Below are 24663 nucleotides of genomic sequence, written 5' to 3'. Positions count from 1 at the left end.
TGTAGATTATTATGGATTTAAAGGGGATATTTCACAAGACTTTTTTAAGATGAAAAATAAGTCTTTGGTGTCCCCAGAGTACGTATGTGAAGTTTTAGCTCAAAATATCAATAATTTATTATAGCATGTTAAAATTCACACTTTGTAGGTGTGAGCCAAAATGTGCAGTTTTGGTTGTGTCCTTTAAAATGCAAATGAGTTGATCTCTGCACTAAATGGCAGTGCTGTGGTTGGATAGTGCAGATTAAGGGGCAGTATTGACATCACAAGGGGAGCCAAATTTCAACGACCTATTTATCTACATGCTTGCAGAGTATGGTTTAGCAAAACTAAGTTAATGGGTTGTTTTTTATCATATTTTCTAGGTTAATAGATGCACTGGGGACCCAATTATAGCACATTAAACAACGTCCTTGGGTAATGATGATGAAGTCAATAAATCAATCAAATTAAATTACAATGAACTAGATTTGTGTTATAAATAAATGTACGAAATTTAAAGACCTTAAAACATGGTTTAGAGATCCATTTACTGTTATGTTTATGACATTTAAATAATCAAAAACAAGTTCATGCGCACTTTTTAATCCACGTGTATGGTACACAAATAATGTCCTCAAAAAATAAGTCAAAAAGTTATGTTTATGATTATATTTATGATTATATTATCCCGCTACGTGATGATTTTCACTGTGATGTTGATGTAAGCGAAAGGCAGACACTAAACGTCATCTGGGAGCGCCGGAAAGAAAGCGCACTTGTGTAGCTGATGTTGAACTGATCTGTGATCGGCTGTGATCGCTTGGCTTCTTCTGTTGTTGGCTTGTTTGGATGTTTTTATAGAAAGCGCATATCAGGCATCGCAAAATTTTGCGCACATTACCCTGACGCGCGTAACTGTCCGGACAACATTGTGAATATTAAATCAACACATTTTCCGACGACATGGATTCCGCTAATCAAGATAAACAAATCTAAAACAATCGGCGGATATTTGGTTGGGTGATGATGATTAACACAAGTGTAATTACTACTTTCTGTGCCTTGTAACATACATTTGTGTGATTATAGTTGTTTTATTTGTGTGTAACGAGGAGCTCAGGGTAGTGCAGGCGATCGGGTTAAGTGCAAGTCGATTTACCCAACCATAGCAAATGCAAATTTGTTATAGTTGTGTCAGATACATTTAATTTACATCAAAACAACGGAGATATGTTAATGTTGTTTCATTTTATATCTATAGGAAAACAAATATGCTTTTATTATAACAAACGTTGAGGAATTGTTTTCGAAAGATTAATTATCATTTATAGCACCATATGGTTTACTACAAATAGTATATACAGAGTTAAACTACAGTTCAATGGTAAATGAGTGTCAATACAAATACCATTATTAAACGGTGGTTATTGTAGTTAAATGGTTAATTTTCATAAGGGGGTGATGTTTGACTCATTTTTGGTGATTCAGCTTTAAGCCCATGTGCATTGTTATTATAATTTTAATACATTTTTTTTATTTTCGCTATATAATATAATAAAATACCAGTGCATAAATACAAACATGGATCGTTAGTTACTATGTGGATGCAAACGCTTATGTTTTGTTTCAGGCGGATTTTAACATTAATATATTTTTTTATAAGTAGTTGACGCTAGATATCAGTCCTTTGGGTTAAATCTCTTATTTGTTTATAGCGTTATTAAGCTGTTATTTAGGGCCAGTGAAGGTTTTTTTTTGTAGGGTCATTGAAGGGCTCATCTGAATGACACGTATCATTGTTATACATCATACTCACGTGACATCTGTCTCCGTCTGACCTAATGGAGCACGCTTTAAAACCTTTGAGCTGATAATGTGTTTACACCTTACACGTGTAAATGGGTGTGACGTTAGATTGTAAATACACACATTAGTAATGACAAGAAATAAGAACATGAAAAATACACTATTTTAAATGTAGCATACTTTAGTATTAATTATAGTAACCTGTAGTAAATTGCAGTACATTATTTACTACTAAACTTTGTTAAAAGTGCACTACAACAGTATACTGTACTATTAACTATAGTGCACTAATAAACTGTAGAAAATACTGTAGTTTACTTAAGTAGCCTATATACTGTTTTTAAGGACTTACTACGGTTTACTATAGTAAATACTGAAGATAACAGTATGTTTTCATGTTTAAAAATATATAAATAAAAATATAAAGCTTAAAGGGGCCATGGCATGAAAATCTGAATTTTTCCATGTTTAAGTGCTATAATTGGGTCCCCAGTGCTTCTATCAACCTAGAAAATCTGAAAAAGATCAACCCAGTAACTTAGTTTTGGTAAGCCATTCTCTACAAGCACATGAAAAAATAGGTCGTTAAAATTTGGCTCCCCTTATGATGTCACAAGGAGCTCTTATTATAATAATACCACCCCTTAATCTGCACTATCCAACCACAGCACTGCCATTTAGTGCAGAGAAAAGCACAAATGTTTTTTTATTGCAACAAACCACCATTATTGTGATCAGGGTTTGAATTTCATCAGCTCATTTGCATTTTAAAGGACACACCCAAAACGGCACATTTTTGCACACACCTACAAAGTGGCAATTTTAACATGCTATAATAAATTATTTATATGGTATTTTGAGCTAAAACTTCACATATGTGCTCTGGGGACACCAAAGATTTATTTGATATCTTAAAAAAAGTCTTGTGCCATGGCCCCTTTAAGTTTTCACTTGTTTTACTTGGAGCAACAGTTTTTAAAATTCATATAAATGTACTTATTTTTGGCATTTTATCATTACATTACAATGTCTGATTTTCTTTCTTGCTCTCATGTTGGTTTCTTATGTTTCTGCCTTTAAATATAAGTAGTAAAGTGAAGGGTTATGGGTTAATGATCACAGGAAAAATTATATAATTAATCTCTGTTTGTTTATAAATACTTAATGTTTAAAAAATCTGTTTTTTTAATGCAATGCGATTTTTGCAGAAGCACCAAATGGGATTACATTCAAATTTTCAACGTACCATTGTGATCATACATAATAATTATTTGTTTGTGCAGAATTGTAAATAAATTGTATAAAGTAGTATATTGCTTACAATTGCACATAGTGGTGAATGTCTGACTATTAAACTGTCTAAGTGAAAGACTGGTTTTGTGTAATTTTTATGTTTGATGTGTTCGTTTTTTTTTCTTGGTTTTAGTTGAGAATGGAAAGCACTTTGGTCAACAAGTGTTGTTTTAAATGTGCTATACAAATAAATGTTTTTGTTGTAGTATATATATATATATATATGAAGAGTTTCGTTGCAAAACTCGTTAATAATTTTTTTAATTGTTCAGAATCTCGTTTTTTGGTTGTGCATTCCAATTAATATCAAATCAACTGCAGTTGGTTTGTTTTGATATAAACCTTCATAACTTAAAAAATCCAGCTAAGTAGCACCATAAAACAAAATAATAACATGATAACATAATAATAAACATGTTTTGACAAAAATGTTAAAAATGGATTTATCTCGTTTTGCTATGTCTAAGTTTCCCTATTTTAAAAAAATAAGCACACACCTGTAACACTTTCTCTCTCTGTTTCTTTCTTTCAAATGTATAGACATTAATTTAAACTCTCCACATAAAGGCCTGGGCCCTGACACTCTTTCTGATCTGCCAGAGGAGAGGGGAGCCGTGGCTTTGGGTCCAGAAAATCTCCCCCCAGGACTAACAGAGGAGGAGGCAGAGGAACTGAGGTTGGAGCTCACCAAGGTATACATCAACAGCCACTGCGCTTTACCATTCTGATCCATGACTTGTGACTCTCTCTCACACAAAACACATAGTCATGAGAAGTCTTCATGTTTTTATTTTGCTGAGTTCTTTATTTCTGATATTAGGTGGAGGAAGAGATCTACACCTTGCGGCAGGTGCTGTCAGCCAAAGAGCGTCACGCATCTGAGCTGAAGCGCAAACTGGGTCTCAGCCCCTTGAGCGAGCTTAAACAGAACATCACGAAAAGCTGGCAGGACGTCCAGACCTCAAACGCGTAAGATGCCTTTTTACATGTGCCTCATGCCTGTTTAAACATAAGAGGTTACAGAGAGATGCCATATATACGGAGTCAGACCCTGAACCCTTTCATAGATCTTGTGTCATTGACAGAACTGACAGCAACCAACAGGAGAATGAGGTTTTTTTTCTTAGGTTGGGGTTTGATAAGAAAATTTAGCAATACACTTTTGTTGTTGTAACATGTTTAAACAGATCAGAAAAAAAATACAGACATGTTGGTGTGGTCCTGTTCTTCAATGCTTTTCCTTTAACCATCGCCCTCGGCGCTCTCTCTTCCAGCTCACAAACATTCCTCCCGCTTTATGTTGCTGGAAATTGGCCTTCAAATAGAGAGTCACAAGTGCCTACTTGAATTTTTTGGTGGAGCTGTACATGAGTACCACTTGAATAATAGAAAATGTTAGAAACAAGTTCCTCATTTTCTGTGTGTATTCTAGACAGGCTTCTGTGCTGGCATTTCAAGGTCCTTTACTGTAAATGTTTTTGTCAGGTTTCACAGTGCTACTGTATGTGGGAGTTTCATTTTAAGTTGCATGGTCGTAACTTGCTGCCATTTATGAAACGACGACTTCTGTTAACTTGGTTATTGGCTGATCCCTATAATATATTACATATACCATTGTATTAAAGATCCGCTGTGTAGGTTTTAGTGGCATCTAGTGATGAGATTGCGAATTGCAAACAGTTTGTCCATTTAGGGATACGGTAGAAACATGGTGGCGACTTCCATGTAAGGGAACCCGCAGGGTATATATTTTAAAATGGCTTTTTCTAAGGTAATAAATACACAACAGTTTTTAAGGTCTATATACACTCACCTAAAGGATGATTAGGAACACCATATTAATACTGTGTTTGACCCCCTTTTGCCTTCAGAACTGTCTTAATTCTATGTGGCATTGATACAACAAGGTGCTGAAAGAATTCTTTAGAAATGTTGGCCCATATTGATAGGATAGCATCTTGCAGTTGATGGAGATTTGTGGGATGCACATCCAGGGCACGAAGCTCCCGTTCAACCACATCCCAAAAAGATGCTCATTGGGTTGAGATCTGGTGACTGTGGGAGCCATTTTAGTACAGTGAACTCATTGTCATGTTCAAGAAACCAATTTGAAATTAAATTTGCTTAAATTACCTTTCGTTCCATTCTAACAATCAGTTTGGAGTTCAGGAGATTGTCTTGACCAGGACCACACCCCTAAATAATTGCATAAATTAGAAATTCAACAGGTGTTCCTAATAATCCTTTAGTTGAGTGTATTCCGCTGAAAATATAGTTGTGCATATTATATTGCATTTCTGTCAAGTGATACTCCTAAAAGTTACACAATGCACCTTTAACTGGTCAGTAATAACTTTAAACCTGTACATATGTTATGAATCTTGAAAAATATGCAGTAATATCATTCTTGGGCTTTAATCAGGCATCCATCAGGCAGCATGTTACCACATCTTTGTTTTGTAGTTATGTGGAGATTGCACAGAGACTGGTTACAGGGTGTGACATGCGAGTGTTTAAACAAGTCGGCACATATTCACTGTGAATGCATGGGCTTTTCTCACCTATACTCGACTCGTCGAAAAGCATCCAGAACTCATCCATGTGTTTTAGATGGAAAGATCACTGTTGCTTCTTTGACCATAAATGCATAAAATACAGCTTATATACTAAAGCGATTCAATTTAAATGAGCCCACTAAGCAAAGTCACCTAAACCCTTACAGCTCGTGAATAGGCTGATCTACTGTGTGTGTTTTAAAGTCTTTATATGTCACACCCATAACAGATACAATCTAATACAAAGAGCTAAAACCTGTCTCTCAAATGGATATTGATCTGGACTCTTATGTTACTAACTGTAATGTACATCCGTTTCCTAGCAGTCATTCTCCACTTTAAAAGACTGAAACCTTTTAAAGCCTGTTGAAAGCCTGCTGAATTTTTCATAGTAATATAGGAGTGCTCAGTTTTGTTATATTCAATGTCTTTGGAATGATTTTTAAAAATTATTGTGGTGTGAACAACCTTTACAGTAATGAAAGATTTTGGCTTTGCTTGTACAGAAAAATAGCATCTTTAATGCTACACGGCCTTAGTAGCAGTTAGTAATTTATATCTTTTTTTTTGTTAAAGTAGGCGTTCGAAAGGCTGACTCATGTCTCGCATACTTTGACTTTGTTGTTTTTTCCTCCACTGTGGGACAGTCGGCCTTTTTTTCCACCTTTGCAGATTTCTGAAGCACACAGGGTCAAGCGTACTTGCTTTTTTTAGTCATTTGCCGGATGTTTTTATCCACATTTGTGACTAACAGTGCATTATGCTTTGCATTTTGTTTATGAGTGTGCATTCACTGGGATTTTTAAACGCATGCTGCTTTTGTCATGTCAGTATTTCTCTAATATGAGAAATTCACTTTAATTTGTTGTTTGAACATAGTTGTCTGTCGCCTGTGTGTGTACACAACCACGTTGTAATGACAAAAATCTGCCCACTCCATATATTAAAATCCTGCGAGAGTACGCAAGGGTCTTCGTAGGCAATTTTTGTCATCAGAAGAGTGAGCACATACTGTATTAGCACCGGCGAATTTTTGAAACCATGCATACCTTGTACATGTAGGTCGCGCATAGCCTGGCTAACACCAGACCAGTCTCATAGACAATAAGACATGGGCTGGGAACCATACACTAATTTTCTCGTATTTGAGGCGTGGTTTACGAATGGCCAGAGCCGTTTATTGGGCGCTGTCTATCAAATGCGTTTTCCATACATGGAAAAAAAATTGACTATACTTCGGCCTTAAGACTAAAATTAAAATTTGAAAAATTGTCATATTAGGTAACCTTTAAAGAAGCCTGTGCTTTTTTGACGAAAACATGGGTTTCTTAGAGGTGAACTCTGTAGTATCACGAGCGTGTGAGAAATCTCACACTTCCTTCTTTACACACTCGGTGAGTTTGAATCAGACAGGCAGAAAGATGTGTCCACAGAGAGCACGTGTGTGTGTGTGTGTGTGTGTGTGTGTGTGTGTGTGTGTGTGTGTGTGTGTGTAAATGGTTTGCTCTTTTGTGCCTTCGCTGTAGTCATTAATCATCAGAATTTACTAGGGGTGCACTGATAAATGCCGATATACACTAATAATGCATTGCCGATAACTATTCTGAATCGCTATTATTAATCAATATTATTCACAGCTATTTCATGTACTACGGCTTTTGGTAAGTCCTTGTCGATCTGAAATCACTGTTAGTTTGAGTCGTTTATAACATGCATTTGAAAAATCAACACCGTCAAGCATAATCATTATACTTTATTATCATGAAAATACCTTTAAAGGTTTGAAGAACAGCAATATACATATCCTTAAGCCATTTCCTGGAGCTGTGGTCATAGCCATAGATATGTATAAAGGCTAGATGTGTTATGGTGGAGTCTCTGACGTCATCACATGGTGGCCATCTTGCCGCGGGCGGGTCGCTTACTCGTGGCATTGAGTTTTAATGGTGCAGGTACTTTTAAATGACCATAACCTGCTTAATTTTCAAACGGTTTGGTTTCTTACAAACGTTATTAACGTGGCTATAATTCTAGATGCTTTGTTTCATGTTTCATGAAATTCTTTTTTAGTACAAGTATGCACTGTCGTAGGTACATCTTTGACGTTTATAACAAACCAAACCGTTTGAAAATCGGTAGAAAATTAAGCAAGTTGTGGTCATTTGAAGGTGCCTGCACCATTAAAGCAACACTGTGTGGTTTTTTTTACCTTTAAATAATGTCTCTAAAATTATTTCAGTGACAGAACAACTTTTAACTGGACAAATTGTACTGTTGCTGCAACCTGAGCAGCCTCCTAGCTGCTACAAGCACACTCTGAAAGTGGCGGTGGAGGGTAGAGCACACAGCCCCGCCCCTCCCCCTGCCTGCAGAAGAGTGCCTGATACCCAACCACAAGGGGGAGCTGTAAGTCATTTTTACATGGAAACTACATAGTGTTGCTTTAGCCTCTCGACGCGCACTAGCTCGGGTGCGGGATGACATCAGTTTTTTTTAACACTGCTAACAATATCTATATAGTCTACTGTCTACAAACATTAATAATATTAGCATTACTATACATTGTTTAAAAGGTCTACGGGTTTAGCATCAGTGTATGGTCTCTGTTTTGAGATAAATGTAGTATTTTGTTACAAAAGTCCAGATGACAACAAGCAAAATATAAATAGGACTCCTTACCTTTGTGTTGATATAACGATCGCAAATCGAATCCAGTCTGTTTCAGATGTGTGAATAATTCTTTAGAACCGTCTTATAGAATACATCCAATGACCATTTTTGTCCACAAATGCGTATAATCCGTGAAATATAGATATATTGTCCATTGTTTACATCAGATTTCGCATGAACGTCTTGTAATGGAATACAATATACAATCTGAGGGTTATTTTTTTTATTTTTTTTTTCAATCTGAGGGTTATGTACGTCGTAACATTGTATATGAGATTACACTCGCATTCAAACCCGCGTTCAAACTTTGTTTTAAAAAGTAGGCGGGAGTATAATACATAATATCCAAACAGCGCTGTCAAATATCGTGACGTCATCTGGCTCGCTTGTTCCTCCAATTTTTGGGCCTATTGACTTCAAACGTGAAACACACTTTCTTCAGACTTGTGGCTTTGGCATCATTGCATTTCTAGGTTTCACACACATATTTATCATTAAGATTTTTATTTAAAAAAATGTAAATGTACTTCAGCCTTAAAATAATTCTGAAACCTGGAAAATGAAGCTCAAAGTGTCTTCTTTCTAATGACAACATAGTTATGCTTACTCTAAATGGTTTAGTAAAAATAACCTTTTTGGTGAAAGTAGGTCTATTCATCGGTTTGGGCCAGAGTGGGGGTGCTTTTCGGGAGGTTAAAGCTCGGTGCTACGGGTGAGCGAGCTGCCTGTGGTAAGATGGCCGCCAAATGTGGACGTTCCACTCAATTGGCCAGCAGTGCGGGCGAGATATCTAGCCTTTATTATACATATCTATGGTCATAGCTGCGTGAGTATGGTTCTTCGTCTGCCGCGCATATTAAGTTTCTGCACGAGAGCGCCCTCTGGCCTTTGGATGTAGTAGCATTCAACCGTAATTCATTGAGAAGCATAGCAAGCTTTCCTGCTATTTGTAAACCCAACAGCAACATTTTTGATTTCTGTGATGTTTTTTGCTTAAAGGCTCACATACTGACATATTACACAAGTTTCTCAACCGAAATGCCTCAAGGTTGTGTCTGAGAATGCTGTTGAAAAATGTTTATGCTTGGCGTGCAGTCGAGGAGCGCTTCTGCTTGTGAGCCTTATCTGTCTTACTCAACTGTTTGATAAATATTTCTATAATTCGTTACTTATTCAGCATTTCTGTTCTCCATGTGTTCGTGGAGATTTGAATGTGTTACCTTGTTCGTTTGTAGATATCTTTCAGCTTCCTCCACTCTGGATGACATTGCCAACTCTGAAGTGTGAGTTACTCCATCGTTTAAGTTACTCCATCATTTTTTTAAAGATGGTTTTCTTTTTTGTTTGTTGGTATGTCCATTTATTGCATTTTTGCCATGTAAAGGGTTGCTTTTTGGTGGCTTGCTATGTTTGGGGCTTTGTGGAGGATAAGTAGGGTCCTAGAAATGCTGACTGTGATATTATAGCTTCTGTTTTATGTTGCCATTGCTGGAGAGGGTGTTATATATCATGTACCTTCTCCTTTAAGTCGATTTCTTTACATTGAAACAACATACTTTAACTACTTAGAAGAATTTAAGGATATCTGTGGGTTTTCTCACCAGGCTTTTGTTTTTCAGCTTTGGTTGACTAACTCTGAGGACTAGTCTTTTATTAGGCTCCCACATGATGATTTTTATTTCTCTTTCTCCACTTGGTTTTCTCTCTGCTGTCTTCCTGTTGCAGGTATAAAAAGACTCAGGAAACACTGTCTAGCGCTGGACAGAAGACCTCTGCCGCCCTCTCCACCGTGGGCACGGCCATCAGCAGGAAACTGGGTGACATGAGGTAACCCATGTGTCATAATGCCGTCTCCCTGTTCTTCCTGTTTTTCCCTCTTAATTCTTATTCCAGTACAGCATGACTCAGATTTAAATGCGTTCTTATGCATTAACCTGCATGCTTAGTTTTATGAATGTTTCTGTTGACCTTCTTACTGGCTATCATGAATAATGACTGATATTAATCTGCATTAAAGGCAGGGTGCATGATTTTTGAAAAACACTTTGAAAAAGGGAGCCGTGCCGAGTACCGAAACACACTTGTAACCTATAATCAGTAAGGGGTGTGTCAACTAACTGATCATGCACCCCGCCTTTAACCTTCATCCACTCCATCTTCATGTCCTTGGGATCTATTTGTTCTTGGTTATAGATCCATCCGTTTGCTATCGACAGTTCATCTATCTTAATCTGTTATTGTCTTCAGTCGATTTTAATGCTATGCTGGGACAGTCACAAAGCCACGTATCGTCTTTCCACTGCACTTCACATACAATAAACATCATTCTAATCTCATAACCCTCATTACGGCCACTCCGGTTCATCCTGTTATTAAAGTAACAAATACTATTACTCTTGGTAACTTCATGCATACAGCACTTTTGAATAGCTATCTGATCATGAATAGACAAGTGTAAATGCCCTCTAACTACAGAGAAGGTTGTTTAATCCTCAGTGTAGATGCATCTAGTTGTTCAAGCCATATATCTAAAATTCTACTCCTCTTTTTTGGGGACCCTGCAGTCCAGATAGCAGTCCAATTATCAAGATGCATGATGTAACTAAAAGTAAATAGGCCTGAAAATCTGCGTATTGTCTGATCTGCTTGATCTCTTTTCATTGTGGGTCCTCAGGATTCTCATAGGCTTCAAAATCATTTGGTACTCCATGATTTGCTCTGATTGTTTTTTCATAGCTCAGGACACTTGATGAAGTTCTCAATTGTGTTTCCTTTAAGTAACAACTTATCTCAGAATTTCCTTTTAAAATTCCTATAGGTAAAATCAAAAAAGTACAACTGTTAAAATGCATCATTGTAAAACACATGTCATGTCATGAGGGAGATTTTATGCACATTTATGTTAACTTTCGTTAAGTTTCATTTGTTTAATTATATATCATTTTCAACGCAAAGCTGACATTGTTTGAAATGTCTTTGTTATGACAACTTCACATAAACCAATACATCATAACTTCTCATAAACCTGTCATAAACATGACATGGCAGAATAATTATCAAACTTAAGAAACTACCTAGCTTTCTGGGTTAACATTACATTAAACTGTCATTTAAATGTCATTAAGTGTTAATACTGTCAAACCATTTTAAATGTCTTAACAAAATGCAACAGAAACGTCAAAAGATTTACTTTATGTATTTGCACAATACATAACAAAAACTGACAACTAACAGAACTTGTTCTTCCTCACAAAGAGGGTTCTGAAATTTTCTGACATAGAAGAAAAAACTAACAAAACATTTAATTAATTAATTTAATGTAATTAACTGTTTTTGCAGTGATATGGACCCAACACTGCATGGCTTAACCCATTATTGTACTGTTTTCATTTAATTTTAGGTGATTTGGTCTCCAATTGCAATAAATTATAATTTTATAAATTTTAATTATTATTATATAACACATGGAGGAAACTTAAAAAAAACATTATGAACTGAAGAATATTCATGATGTTGATATAAAATTATTTGACAGAGTATTTACACTTAATGACATTTTAATGACATATTATATTTGTACCACTGTAGTTGAGGTCAAGAAAAATATTCATGATGTTGTTATAAAACTATATGACAAGAGTATTAACACTTATTGACATTTTAATGACAAATTCAATCTGTTTCACAGGTAAAAAGTGGTCCGTTATGTTATCTTGGTAATGTGAACTTGTCATGACAAGTTACGATGTATTGGTTGATGTCAAGTTGTCATAACAAAGACATCTTTGCATTAAAAATGCTCATGGCACGTGTCATGTCATGATTGTGGGGGTGTTATGTCAGTCTTATGAACAGCACTTCAAGTCCAAAGTGTTACCAAAATTTTCAGCAGTTTGGGCTTTTGATTATAGTCTCTTTGATTGCAGCTCAGTTTGTCACATTGTTGACATCTCTTCTGAAACTCTTAATGGAAACATTTGTGAGATTTCTGGGTCTTTTTCAGAAGAAATATCTGAGACACATGAGACTTAAAGGAATAGTTCATTAACAATAAAAATTCTCTCATCCTCACCTTCTTATATGGGGGTCAAAATGACAAAACTCCAGTGTGATAACGCAGAATCTCGCTGGTTCACGTGCGACTCATGACAAGTTCTCATATGCATGTTTCATCATGAGACACAAGAACCGATGAGATTTAACATTGCAAGATATTATCGCACTGATGTGTATGTTGCCATGGATACACAATATATCGTCTGTAATTCATTTAAGTTGTGACAGAAGAAAGAGCATTTCTGGGCCCAAGCCTCCAATTGCTTCATATGAGATTACAATCTCAACAGCCGTTTGTGAGAAATATTTTTTCATAACACACATTAAAGCTTTACTTTTATAAACTCACTGAGTACACTACATCCTCCAGGCTCACACCATCCACAACACCAATAATTTAACTATTCATCATTTGTAGGTTGATTTGGCTCATTTGTAAGTCACTTTGGATAAAAGTGCTTGCTAAATGTAAATATCATAAAGATTAATAACTTGTTGGCCATCTAGGATTTTGTTATGGAGAAAAAGAGTTAGGATCATGAATTACAGCACACAGTGAGTGTATATTAGTGTATGATGTAGCGCTTGGTCCTGGAATTAGATGCTTTTACCGTGTGTGTGTCTGTGTGTCTGTGTGTGCATGGGTGCGTGTGTGTTGTTATTAAAGGGACACTCCACTTTTTTTTTAAATATGCACATTTTCCAGCTCCCCTAGAGTTAAACATTTGATTTTTACAATTTTTTAATCTATTTAGCTGATCTCCGGGTCTGGCTGTACCCTTTTTGGCATGGCTTGGTATGGTCCATTGAATCTGATTGGACCATTGGCATCACGCTCAGAAATGACCAAAGAGTTTTGATATTTTACCTATTTAAAACTTGACTCTTCTGAACTTATATTATGTATTAAGACAAAAAAAATAGTGCCCGAGAATAGTCCCCTGCTATTGAAAGTAACCGAGGGGACTATTTTCGGCTGCTGCGTAATATCACTACACCTGCTGCAGCCATGTTACGGCAGCAAAGTCCTTGATTATTACGCCAGTATGAGCGTATAGTTCCTACTAGCCAAATCTGCCTAGAAAATCGCAACTTTTAATTTTCCGGAAAAATATCCAAACTCTTTGGTCATTTTTGAATGCTATTGGTCTAATCAGATTCAATGGATTATGCTATTGCTAAGCTATGATAAAAGTGGTAGCACCAGACCCGGAGATTGGCTGAATGAATTCCAGAGCGGTGAAGGGCAAATGTTAAACTCTAGGGGAGATGTCCCTTTAAAATAATTTGTTTTTAAGGATGATAGTATTACAAATCACTTAATTTACATTTTGTAGTCCTGTGCATTTTTATAAATAATAAAACTTATATTTTGTTTTTCCTGCTTGCCTTGATCTCATGCCTGATGCCTAATGCCCAATATGAATGGTTTTGTGTTCTCCTTTTCTTTTTATTTGCTGCCTCTTTGGTCTACAGAGCTTTGCCTTTCTCTAACTCCTTTGGGTAAGACGATTAATGTCATAATTGGATACCTAAAAAAAATCTATGTGTAAATTGCAATACTTCTTATGTAGAGCTCTGTCTTTTATACCACCAGACCCACATAATTTGGTATGGTATGTTTTATTATAGTTTAATTACATTTATTTTTTATTATTTCAACTTCATATTTTGATTCCTACTTGGTTTAGCCTGATCATGTGGTTACCTTGTAGATTCTGTGATGAATTGAATTAATTTGAAGGACATGCTGTAAATACCACAGATATTTGAGCTTGTCTGGTATAACCCAGTTCATTTCTCTCCGTGATGTGGTGTACTGCTCGCCTGCTAACGCTCGCACCTCTTTCCTTCTTTTAATGCTTTCCAAGTAGCAACTACTCCATTCGCCATTCAATAAGTATGCCGGCTATGAGGTAAAGTATTAGGGTAGACCATTCCCCTTAAAATTGGACATTCAAATATCAGCCATGATGGTATATAAACTTAAACTATGTAAACTGCTGTGTTGAGCAAAAAAATCATGTTAAAAGGATTTTTTTGCTTGCTTGCATGATGTTAACTTTTTAACTGGCAGTTGAGTCAATTTGCTCCAATGACCACTAAATATTTTGTAACACAGGAACTCTCCAACTTTCAAGACTTTTGAGGACAAAGTGGAAAACATCAAGGTCAATCTTCACTTTGAAGTTCTCCGTCTATATATAGATTGGCTTTCGCCATTGCAGTGCACATCGATTGATCTTTATTTTTGTATATCACTGTGTTTGCAGTATAAAGTGGTTGGAGGAAGATCCAACGGTGAAAGCGCCCACTCTCCGAACGAGTCAAACCCAGTGCAGGACAACGCTCCATTCTGAGAGCCCACCCTCTTGACTTAAACACTCATCTCATTCATTCGTGAATCTTGACTCCACACACGCTTTGGTTCTCCCAGACCTCGCCCTTTCTCTCTGAATTATGTTATCCCCCTCTTACTGATGTCTTCGATACCCCTCCATCTACTGCTAGCATGTGCTTGAATCATCTCCTAATTAAAACCGTGCAGATTCTGTGACATGAAATCATCGCAGGTTGTACAAAAAGAAATCATTTTGTATTAGAAACTATTTTACACTGCTTTGCATAATGTTTTTACATAACTTCTATCTATATATGAATAATAAAGGTATATAAATAATTATATTTAAACAGTACTGCCAAGCAGCATTCGTCAGATGGTAGAGGGGTTAAAATAAACACATTTAAATCTGAAGGGGGTAGGATAAAAGACAAAAAGCAACATGCTGCAAGTTTCTATGCTGCTGAGCATCCATGGAGTTATTTTTTACTCTCAGCACAACATGAAGCGATGCTTTGCTGTACACTCTGTGAATGTCTGACCTCTCAGTCGGCCTTATACACGCTGTAGTCTCACGCGATATTCCTTATGTATTTTTGTTTCTGGTAACAATGTATTCCCCTATATCTTTTTTGTTTTACCTTTGCTCTTTCTCTGTCTTGTTCAGTTGAATATTTGGATTGTTGGGAATGTTTTACAACAGAAGTTGCTTTCCTTTGCTTTGTGCCATTCCAGTTAAGAGATGTCATAGACCTTTTGCTGTCAAATGTAACACAAGTGTCACTTTTTCAATTATAGGACATTAAAGCAACTTTGACCCAGAATGTTCAAAGCCGAGTAAGGCCTGCCGTGTCAACCTTCTTATTGTTAGCGTTGATTTTTTTTTCCCAGAGAGAGGTGAACACTAATGTAGTCTTGTGTAGCACAGTCACTTTTTACCCGAAAGATATTGGAATACATTTCACTTTAAACAAATATATTATTATTATTAGTCTGTTTTCCTTTTTTTTATTTTACATTATATTCATGTGTGTCACCGGGTGGCCTTGTTTCCGGTATATTACACAGTAATGATTACATGCTTGTTTGGGTAAGATGCAAGCGATTTGGCTGATGTATGTGACTAGTATACTGCCATGGCTACTCTGACTTTCTACGGGAAAAAAGGAACGGGTGGATACACCTGTAGTACTGCCAACAAAGAAATGACAGGAAGGAAATGAACATTATGAGAGAAAGGACATTATTTTTCGTTTTAAGTAGTACACATACATCATTAGAGGAGGTGGTTGTCTAGGGAATGAGCACCATATAGCTTTAAGTTAGAAATCTTAGGCTTTGATTGTTTTCTTTAAAAAAAAAAAACAACAACAACAATGGTGTAATACTTATCATTTTGTTTGTATATCAATAAAGCGTTCCTTCAAATGACTTGTTTATTCTTTTGCTTATTTACGTATATTTCTAGTGATAAAATTATATTGGCGTAAATGTGCCAGTAGGTGGCAGTAGCACGCAAATACATGCAAAGTGATGCGAGTCCGGGCAAAAGGCTAGAGTAGATACAGCTACGGCCAAATCTCGCGAGATGTAGGTTTAGGGTTAGGTTTGGTGTAGGATAAAAAGCAGCGGTTGTAGCTAGATAGGATACAGCTACGGCCTTAACCCGTGAAATGTTGGGTTTATGGGTAGATTTAGGATAAAAACAGCACTGATCCGGCAGATTTCACGAGATTTTGGCCGTAGCTGTATCCCTTTTAGCCACAACCGAGAAACAGGTTGAAAGAGCCACGTGCCACTAAAGGCTCAGTTTGTTGAGTGTAAATATAGATACGAATAAAGTTCTTACGTAGATAAAAGTTAAAAGAAATACATAAGCATTTTAGATTTTCATATTTTTAATGACATTTTTACTGAATTTTATTAAACTGTTTATTATATATTGATAAACTGTTTATTTGTGTATTTTAAAGAGCTCCTCTGTCTATTTGTCCTTCTCAAAAGAACATGTTTCAATATTTTACATTATGAATGTTGTTGTGAATAAATGTTAATTTCATAAAATTTAGAAAAGGTTTTTATTCAGCGTAAAATTCAAATTCTTTGATAACAAGTTGTTCGGTATATTACTCTTACATATTCATTATGTCTGCGTAACTTGTTTTATAAGTGATTCAACTGACAATTGTATCACATAATGTCACTTGCAAATAAGTTAAATAAGAAAAACAGTTGTTCCCTGACCGGGAATCGAACCCGGGCCGCGGCGGTGAGAGCGCCGAATCCTAACCACTAGACCACCAGGGAGCTGAACGTAGATCATATCGTGACACGTTAAAAATTATCCACCAGTGTAAACGTGATCTATATCCATATATTTTTATATATGAAATTATGCTATACAGCTATTTTACACCTTGTAATAGGTTGTGAGAATGATATCTACTTCTCATTCTCACATTATCTCGTGTTCTAGCGCACACCAGCAGAATTTAAAGCACCAGCCACTCCAACCTCGATTTTGCTGGTTTCATCCGGTTTCACGATCTGGGTCTATATATAGAGATGAGTCAGCCACGCCTCCTTTCGCCTCTGCGGGCCCCTACGTCACCTTTTTGTATAAATATCAGCGAACTGCTTTGTTTTTGTTAGTCAGCATTGCGGTACTCATTTCCGGACGTGGAGAGTCTAATCCATCCAAACCTTTTCAAATGGGCCCCGTCGCCTAGCGTTTTCTTCCCAACGCCTCCGACTGAATCCAGAACGGTGCTTTAACAACATCAGCACAAAGAAGGTTTGTTATAACGGGTTTTATAAAGTTGTTTGTTCGGCGGTTTTTAAGGTGCAACTGCTACAGGCTGCTGATTGTTATTGTTTAGATTGAAAGTGGGAACGATGTTGTCACAGTTTAATATCTCATTTATATAATGTGAATTAATGGTGCGTCATGCATCTCACTTTTACAATGCACTTTTAATAAAAATAAAAAATGCGTTTAATACAAAATGATTGCATGAAGATTCTCTTGTAAGCCGCGTCAACTGTTTTAGTCTCTGATGTATAAATATTTACTGTCATTTTCTTCTGCATTCATGTGAAAATGCTATTGAATGCCTTTAATTTAATGTGATTTATTGTCACTAAAGAAAAGCATTTACAGTGTCTAATCCAAACAATTGTCTGACCCTATGAATTGTGCCCTTAAAAGTCTGCGATTGTCCCACGCCAGTGTGTGTTTCATTTTAAGGTTGATTTATTTTGTATACAACGACATATCTGAGCAGCTTTCCCCTGTTTTTCCCCCACAGTATAGTTTAAAGAAGTTTGTAAAATGGCAGCCATCCCAGCTAGCGGATCTCTTGTAGCCACTCACGACTACTACCGAAGTAAGTTGCCTTATTTAAGTATGCACTTGAGTGCTTACTTGTCTTCTATATAACCACTATTAATAGTTAATGTTATACGGAGCATTTGCCTTATAAGTCTGTACCTTCACAGGGCGCATTGGCTCTACATCCAGTAGCAGCTCATCATGTGGCAGTTCGGAGTATAGTGGGGAGGTTATTCCACATCATCCAGGTGAGTAATGGTTCATATCCATTCAGCCCTTTTTAACAATAAAGCTTAAATTCACTAAGTGACTGAGTCACAGGGGTTATCTTCACATCTTCCCATGCAATGAGGCAACAATTTTCAGTCTACACCCATACTGCAGCTTTATTTAAATGAAGTGATGATGACACTTTTAGTAATCGGTTCTTGAGGAAGTTGCATAACTGACTTTAAAAAGAACTTGTTAGTTACTTAGACCTTGTTAGTTATTTGGCAGGACTTGTATTGGGCTGTTTGTCACATTACTTTAGCACATTTACAATACACTTCACACTAACAATAAATGTGCTGCATGAGTCCGTGGAAGTTACGTTTTTGGAAGATGCATAACCTTTAAAAAAACTCTTGTTTTGGTGTTAAATGCTTATTTCTATTATAAAAACTTTTGACTGAATGTTTCTTTGGGGAACCAAAAATGGCTCTTATGTCATCGCTGTGAACTTCACTTTATTGATTACATCATCATGTACCAAATCCACCAGAAGATGCTTTATTCTGACTTGTCCTTGTATTGTTTCTTAGGTTTGCCCAAACAGGATTCTGGTCATTGGTGGTCTAGTTTCTTTTTTGGAAAGCAGCCTGGTATGGGAACGCTTGCTGAAGAGGCACAGCAGAAGTCAGTCTAGTATTTTTGTAGTGGAGTTGCTGTTGTCCATCAAACGTGAAACCCATACCAATAACTTGAGTTGCAAATGATCAGTATCATCCGTTAGAGTCAAATTCTTATTCTGATTGGCTCTCCCTCCAGGTCAGGTGTGGTTAGTGTGACCAATGGACAGGTGATGTGTGTCGCCCGGGAGATGGTGATGAAGCAGGCGAGTGAAAGTAGTGATGGAGGCAAGTCGGAGGCGGGGAGTTCTCCCCATTCCTGAGTCTGTGATCAGCTCAGAACCCCTGCGCTAGGGGGCGGCTCCTTTTTTGTTTTTGTTTTTACATTTCCCCATTCATTTAATGGCCTGTTTTAGTGCTTTGTTCTCCTTGTGTTTTTGTATTCATTTTATATATGACGAAATGGAAAAACTAACTTGCGAAAAGATTTTATACATTTTTACACATCCGTAACACTGGTGCATTTAAATGTTTTTGTTACTTAATCCCATTGTATATCTTGTGTTTTCAGCACAATAAATGGTCTTAAAACAACCTACTGCTTGATTTACTTTTGTTTTGAGGTGTTTTGTATGAGTAATGTACATGCACTAATACTGTGCGTTCCAAAAAAGTGTGCCGTTCTCTAGAAAGAAGGAGCCTTGGCCACTCCCATTGCATTCTCGGTCTGGTTATAAAAGCGAGCTTGTATACACAAACACCACCATGCAGAGTCATCAGTTTTCAATATGGACTATGGAAACAAACAGGATTATGGGGAAAACATAATACTCCATGACAGTTCAAGGAAAAAGATAAAGGTTACCACCTCTATGTACAGAATAACAAGCAGGTGCCGAAAAGAATGTACTACAGTCCATTTAATTGAATAGTCTGAAGATGGTGGAAAAAATCACTAAACAAGCTTGATGAATGTCACAGAATAGTTTCATGTTTTAAATGGTTTTAAGTAAATTAATGAAGTGGTGTATAGTGCCTGTGGATGAGTTCTACATACAACACTCAGCCAGTAAATATGAGTTAATGTGGAAACTAGACCCATACCAGCTTTTGTACGCTAAAATGACATTGTACAGATCCTCTCTGTGTACACATACATTTTCCAGGTCACTAAGTTTTGACGGTTGGCTGGATACATGGAAAAAGCCTCTTTGTGGGATGCTGATCCTGTGCCTTTTTCTTTTTGACTCAGCAATAGTTCCAGGTTTAGATACAGAACAAAGATTTTTTTGAGAAATTCTCATGTACTTGCTTCACTATGTAAAACAACCCTACACAGCCTGAAGTGATGAGTAAAAGGTAATTTGAATATTTTACAATATATACAAACTAACATTGAGGCATTAGCATTAAAGTTTAAAAGGGCATCTAATACACTAGACATCTAGAGAAGCAGATTTACATTGACTTGAGACAGAAGTTAGAGCAAGCTCTCTGTACAATCTTTGTGGAGGTGTTTACTTGACAACACGGTCTGCAGGGCTTTTGATGGAAGTTTTGGTGGATGGCACCGGGCATCTTAAAATCAAACCAACTGTCCAACCATTGGTCATGTGTCCTGAGAAATCTGTTTTCAGACACAAAAAATGAGTAAGAATGTTTCGTGTTTAATGAGTGTATACAGGTGCTGGTCATATAATTAGAATATCATCAAAAAGTTGATTTATTTCACTAATTCCATTCAAAAAGTGAAATTTGTATATTATATTCATTCATTATTACACACAGACTGATATATTTCAAATATTTATTTCTTTTAATGTTGAAGATTATAACTGACAACTAAGGAAAATCCCCAATTCAGTATCTCAGAAAATTAGAATATTAAAGCAACACTAAAGAGTATTTTTTACCTTAAAATAACGTTTCCAAAAAAAATTCAGTCGTTCATCCAATCGAAACAGGGTGAACGGCACTTTCACATTTGCTTTGCAGCCCTCTATCGGCCAAAATCGCACTAAAGAAGTTTCCAACCGTCAGGTCGCGGTCCTGTAGTTCGAGTGAAAACTACAAAAACTTGCTTTACGGCAGACCTACAATCCAATCAGAGCCAGCTTTGCTGCAGTAGGCTAAATCATTTACAACAGCGGTAATGGACAATTCCGCTTCCAACATGTAGGGGGAGCAAAGAGCAAAAACTCTTTAGTGTTGCTTTAAAACCAATACAAAAAAGGATTTTTAGAAATCTTGGCCAACTGAAAAGTATGAGCATGTACAGCACTCAATACTTAGTTGAGGCTCATTTTGCCTGAATTACTGCAGCAATGCGGGGTGGCATGGAGTTGCTTCTGACGCTGTCTGATGTTGTTCAAGACAAGGAATGCGACAGCTGAAATCCAGGTATTGCATACGTCTGTACGTAGTGGTACTTGAAGCACTGACTCCAACTGCAGTCCACTTTTTCTGAATTTCCACCACATTTTTGAATGCGTTTTGTTTAACAATTCTCACCAGTGTGCAGTTATCCCTATTGCTTGTACACTTTTTGCTACCACATCTTTTTCTTCCCTTCGCCTCTCTATTAATGTGCTTGGACAAAGAGCTCTGTGAACAGCCAGCCTCTTTTGCAATGACCTTTTGTGTCTTGCCCTCCTTGTGCAAGGTGTCAATAATGGTCATCTTTTGGACAACTGTCAAGTCAGCAGTCTTCCCTGTGATTGTGTAGCCTACAGAACTAGGCTGTGTTCCACTCCAGTTTTAAACACGCACTCACAAACTTCCCTAAACACTTCCCCTTGGGGGAATCCCTGTCGCCATTTTGAAGTTTGAAGTGCAAGTGGACGAGGGAAGTTTACATGGATTTCCATTTTGACCAAGGGAGCGAGTCTCATATGTACACTTTAGGCAGCACCATATCCCACAATGCAACAAGATTGTGACGTCACTTCAGCAGCTCGCGCGTTGCACAGGTCAAATGATTGAGGGGGCGGTCTCCACTTTCCATGTGATCAAGGGCTTAGGGCGATCCATTTGAACCCACTTCAAGTGTTCTAGCAGAAGTGGGCACTCGTACAACGTAAGCAATGACGTACCTCTGAGTGAACAAGAGTGAGGGAAGTTAGGAAGGGAAGGTCATAAAAAACGAACTGGACTGAGCTAGACTGAGAGACCATTTAAAGGCCTTCGCAAGTGTTTTGAGTTAATTATCTGATTAGAGTGTGGCACCAGGTGTCTTTAATATTGAACCTTTTCACAATATTCTAATTTTCTGAGATACTGAATTTGGGATTTTCCTTAGTTGTCAGTTATAATCATTAAAATTAACAAAATAAACATTTGAAATATATCAGTATGTGTGTAATGAATGAATATAATGTACAAGTTTCACTTTTTTAATGGAATTAGTGAAATAAATAAACTTTCTATTCTAATTATATGACCAGCACCTGTATAAGACGCATTTAAAATAAGCACATTTATGACATTGACTATGTACACTCTGTACCAAAAGTCCAATTTAGTGTCCCACTGTATGCTCTTTGGAAGAGTTTAAGATAGGACAACATGCTAATCACATCTGGCACAAGCTTGTGAAGTCCATGTCAGCTTGATTGCATGTTATCATGAATTAAACAAAGGGAGAGATACCAAATACAAGGTAATTTTTAACCAAACATTTTATTTTTGTTTTTATTAATGACGACAATTTAATTTGCACAACGAAAATAGGATATACCCTGTAAAAAGTGAAAGCTGAAAAATATTCAATTGGTTACACCTAAAAAGTTTAGTATTATAAACTTACATTTTTCACATTAAGTAAAATTAAGGTTTAAAAAAACTTGCCGTAACAAATTGAAGTTATTTATAAGTTGATTTTTTAAGTCAACTTTTATTTTTTAACAGTGTAGTATTTGGTCCCATATTGTAGGTGTTGTGCTTGAGCTGTTATCAATTTTTTTAATGTTCAACCAAGGTTCAATTTAGTCATTTGGAAAGCCGCTATCAAGGGACAGAACATTATTTATCATGTTTTTTAGCTGATCAAAACAACTCTTTCATATACTCACACTGTACCTTGGTGTTTAGATTTGGTGACCCAAACAGTCACCTGTCTTTGTTTTGTTTCCATTAAGTTATCAGACAGGCTGACTGCCTTTATTTTGCCTGTTGGATTGATGCCTGCAAACAAATAAAAAACACATAGGTCAAATGACTAATATGTGTTCATGTGGCATTTTGTAATAAACATAAATATTTTCATTTATATAATTTCCTTTATTTTATATTAAGACAGAGATCTTGTTTAGCGGCTTTTGCATTTGAGCTCTTCAATTCTTATTTTTTTCAACGTTTAAATTAATATAAATTCCTAAATAAATGAGCACCATGTCACTGGATGTAAATTTCTATAATGGCTAAACAGTAAATCCTTTCAGACATGCATTAAATGTATCACAAATGAAAGGATTACTGTAAAACATCTTCTGAATAAGCTCAATGCTCAGAAGTGGCACTTTAAATTCAGTTTTAATCACTTTTCAACACTGAATTACTACAAATAAATGAATGCACTTAATGTTTACTCTACTCAGTACTGTTTAAGCAATTGAATTATGTCTATTTCTGGCAATTCGGAAAATAGGAGGGTGATTCGTCTGTTTGTTTGTTTTAGGTTGATAAAGCTAAAATAGGAACAGTCTGTTCATGTTGAAGTTTGCTCCTTAAAACACACAACTTTGGAAAAAAGGGTGGTCAGCAGTACACGTGGGCAGTGATTGCATGAACACAGCAGAGTTAAAAATAAAGTTACGCACTTACTCCGGTAAAACTCATTCCTAGCAAGCAGACAGGAGGGGGCATTCACAGTGGTCATGGTCAGCTTTAATCTGTATGGCCAAACCAAGGACTTGGCAAAGATGATGTCTCTCTGAGAAAATAGAGGGGAGAGAAGGGGGTTGAAATCAAGTACATGCGTTTGGTACATGTTGGTACAAATAATGCCATAAACATCATGTATCAGCCACAAAGATTCCTGGAACACAATCATGACAGAAACTCTTATCATGCTTTTACAAAAAAGACAAAATGTGTTGATTTCACATAAAGCAAACTTGTTGATTGTAGATGAGTGAATCACAGGTGTGTCAAAGGTCACAGACATGACTTTTAGCCCAGTCTTGCATTAACAGAAACCAGAGATGCTGCTGAATGGAAGTAACCAAACCCAGATGATTATTTACATATTATATTTCAAAACACAAATATTTAAAGAAACGTGGTGGATTTTGTAAAAGTGATGTTCACAATTTGTTGGCATTGTCATTTTTTGTGTCTTTGTCACACTTTTCATCTTTGGGGAATACTTTAGCATCATGCCAAAATACTGTTCCCCATCTAAAAATAACTTGACTTGGAGAGAAGACACCCCACTATTATAGGCAGCCTGTGCTGGTTATGTAAAAGAGAATATGGGTCAATTACATGACATGCCTATGTTTGTGTCCTTTGGCATAAAAATAACTCGATGACATGCGTCACTTTATTCTTTAATCTTGTGCGATCATGGGCCTTTTATTAAGAGATTAACAAGTTAGTAAACATGATATCACATCACCCAGTAAACCCCAGTTGGTCTTTATGGCTGAATGAAAAGTTTGATTTCTCTCAAATACTGTAAAAAACTTTCATGCAATGGGAAACCAACACTTTCGCTTTTTTGGTCAATGTAAAAGAATATTATCAAACACATTTTAATTGTAGGCCTATTTAAAAAGTATATGAATTTGACCAGCATCC

General features: G+C 36.5%; 3 protein-coding genes and 1 non-coding gene across 11 annotated transcripts in view; 3 read left to right on the top strand and 1 right to left on the bottom strand.

The window, feature by feature from the left end:
• The window catches only part of trim101 (tripartite motif containing 101), a 120011-nt gene that overhangs the window by 9998 nt on the left and 85350 nt on the right, over window positions 1–24663 (top strand). The window lies entirely within an intron of this gene.
• On the top strand, window positions 721–16134 carry tpd52l2b (tpd52 like 2b). 8 transcript variants are annotated; one of them, XM_073875094.1, is made up of 9 exons: window positions 721–965; window positions 3623–3773; window positions 3902–4050; window positions 9542–9589; window positions 10032–10133; window positions 13839–13865; window positions 14237–14278; window positions 14485–14533; window positions 14636–16134. In XM_073875094.1, the coding sequence occupies exons 1-9, from the start codon at window positions 946–948 to the stop codon at window positions 14720–14722; spliced, it is 675 nt and encodes a 224-aa protein (XP_073731195.1). In that variant the 5' UTR covers window positions 721–945; the 3' UTR covers window positions 14723–16134. The 8 variants fall into 8 exon arrangements, with proteins under 8 accessions (XP_073731195.1, XP_073731194.1, XP_073731198.1 ...); XM_073875093.1 differs by having other exon boundaries at window positions 14234–14278; XM_073875097.1 differs by lacking the exon at window positions 9542–9589.
• Window positions 16939–17010, bottom strand: trnae-cuc (transfer RNA glutamic acid (anticodon CUC)). Its single transcript has one exon. It is a non-coding gene; the product is annotated as a tRNA-Glu (tRNA).
• Window positions 17338–19458, top strand: ppdpfb (pancreatic progenitor cell differentiation and proliferation factor b). The gene is made up of 5 exons (XM_055187346.2): window positions 17338–17497; window positions 18012–18089; window positions 18202–18282; window positions 18838–18931; window positions 19064–19458. Exons 2-5 carry the CDS (start codon window positions 18035–18037, stop codon window positions 19185–19187), a joined length of 354 nt encoding a protein of 117 aa, XP_055043321.1. The 5' UTR covers window positions 17338–17497; window positions 18012–18034; the 3' UTR covers window positions 19188–19458.

Source organism: Misgurnus anguillicaudatus, chromosome 13 (genome assembly GCF_027580225.2).
Source record: "Misgurnus anguillicaudatus chromosome 13, ASM2758022v2, whole genome shotgun sequence".
NCBI lineage: Eukaryota > Metazoa > Chordata > Actinopteri > Cypriniformes > Cobitidae > Misgurnus > Misgurnus anguillicaudatus.
The sequence above is the reverse complement of the archived record's forward strand: the minus strand, read 5'-3'. Positions and strand labels throughout refer to the sequence as shown.

What these genes read in the sequence shown, in the direction of transcription:
- tpd52l2b (XM_073875093.1), top strand. Translation starts at nt 946, where the DNA reads ATGGATTCCGCTAATCAAGA. An exon ending in TGAGGTTGGAGCTCACCAAG is followed by an intron (nt 3,774 to 3,901) that starts GTATACATCAAC and finishes TTCTGATATTAG; the next exon opens with GTGGAGGAAGAGATCTACAC. An exon ending in ACAAAGTGGAAAACATCAAG is followed by an intron (nt 14,534 to 14,635) that starts GTCAATCTTCAC and finishes CTGTGTTTGCAG; the next exon opens with TATAAAGTGGTTGGAGGAAG.
- ppdpfb (XM_055187346.2), top strand. Translation starts at nt 18,035, where the DNA reads ATGGCAGCCATCCCAGCTAGCGGATCTCTTGTAGCCACTCACGACTAC. An exon ending in CACTCACGACTACTACCGAA is followed by an intron (nt 18,090 to 18,201) that starts GTAAGTTGCCTT and finishes GTACCTTCACAG; the next exon opens with GGCGCATTGGCTCTACATCC. An exon ending in GGTTATTCCACATCATCCAG is followed by an intron (nt 18,283 to 18,837) that starts GTGAGTAATGGT and finishes ATTGTTTCTTAG; the next exon opens with GTTTGCCCAAACAGGATTCT.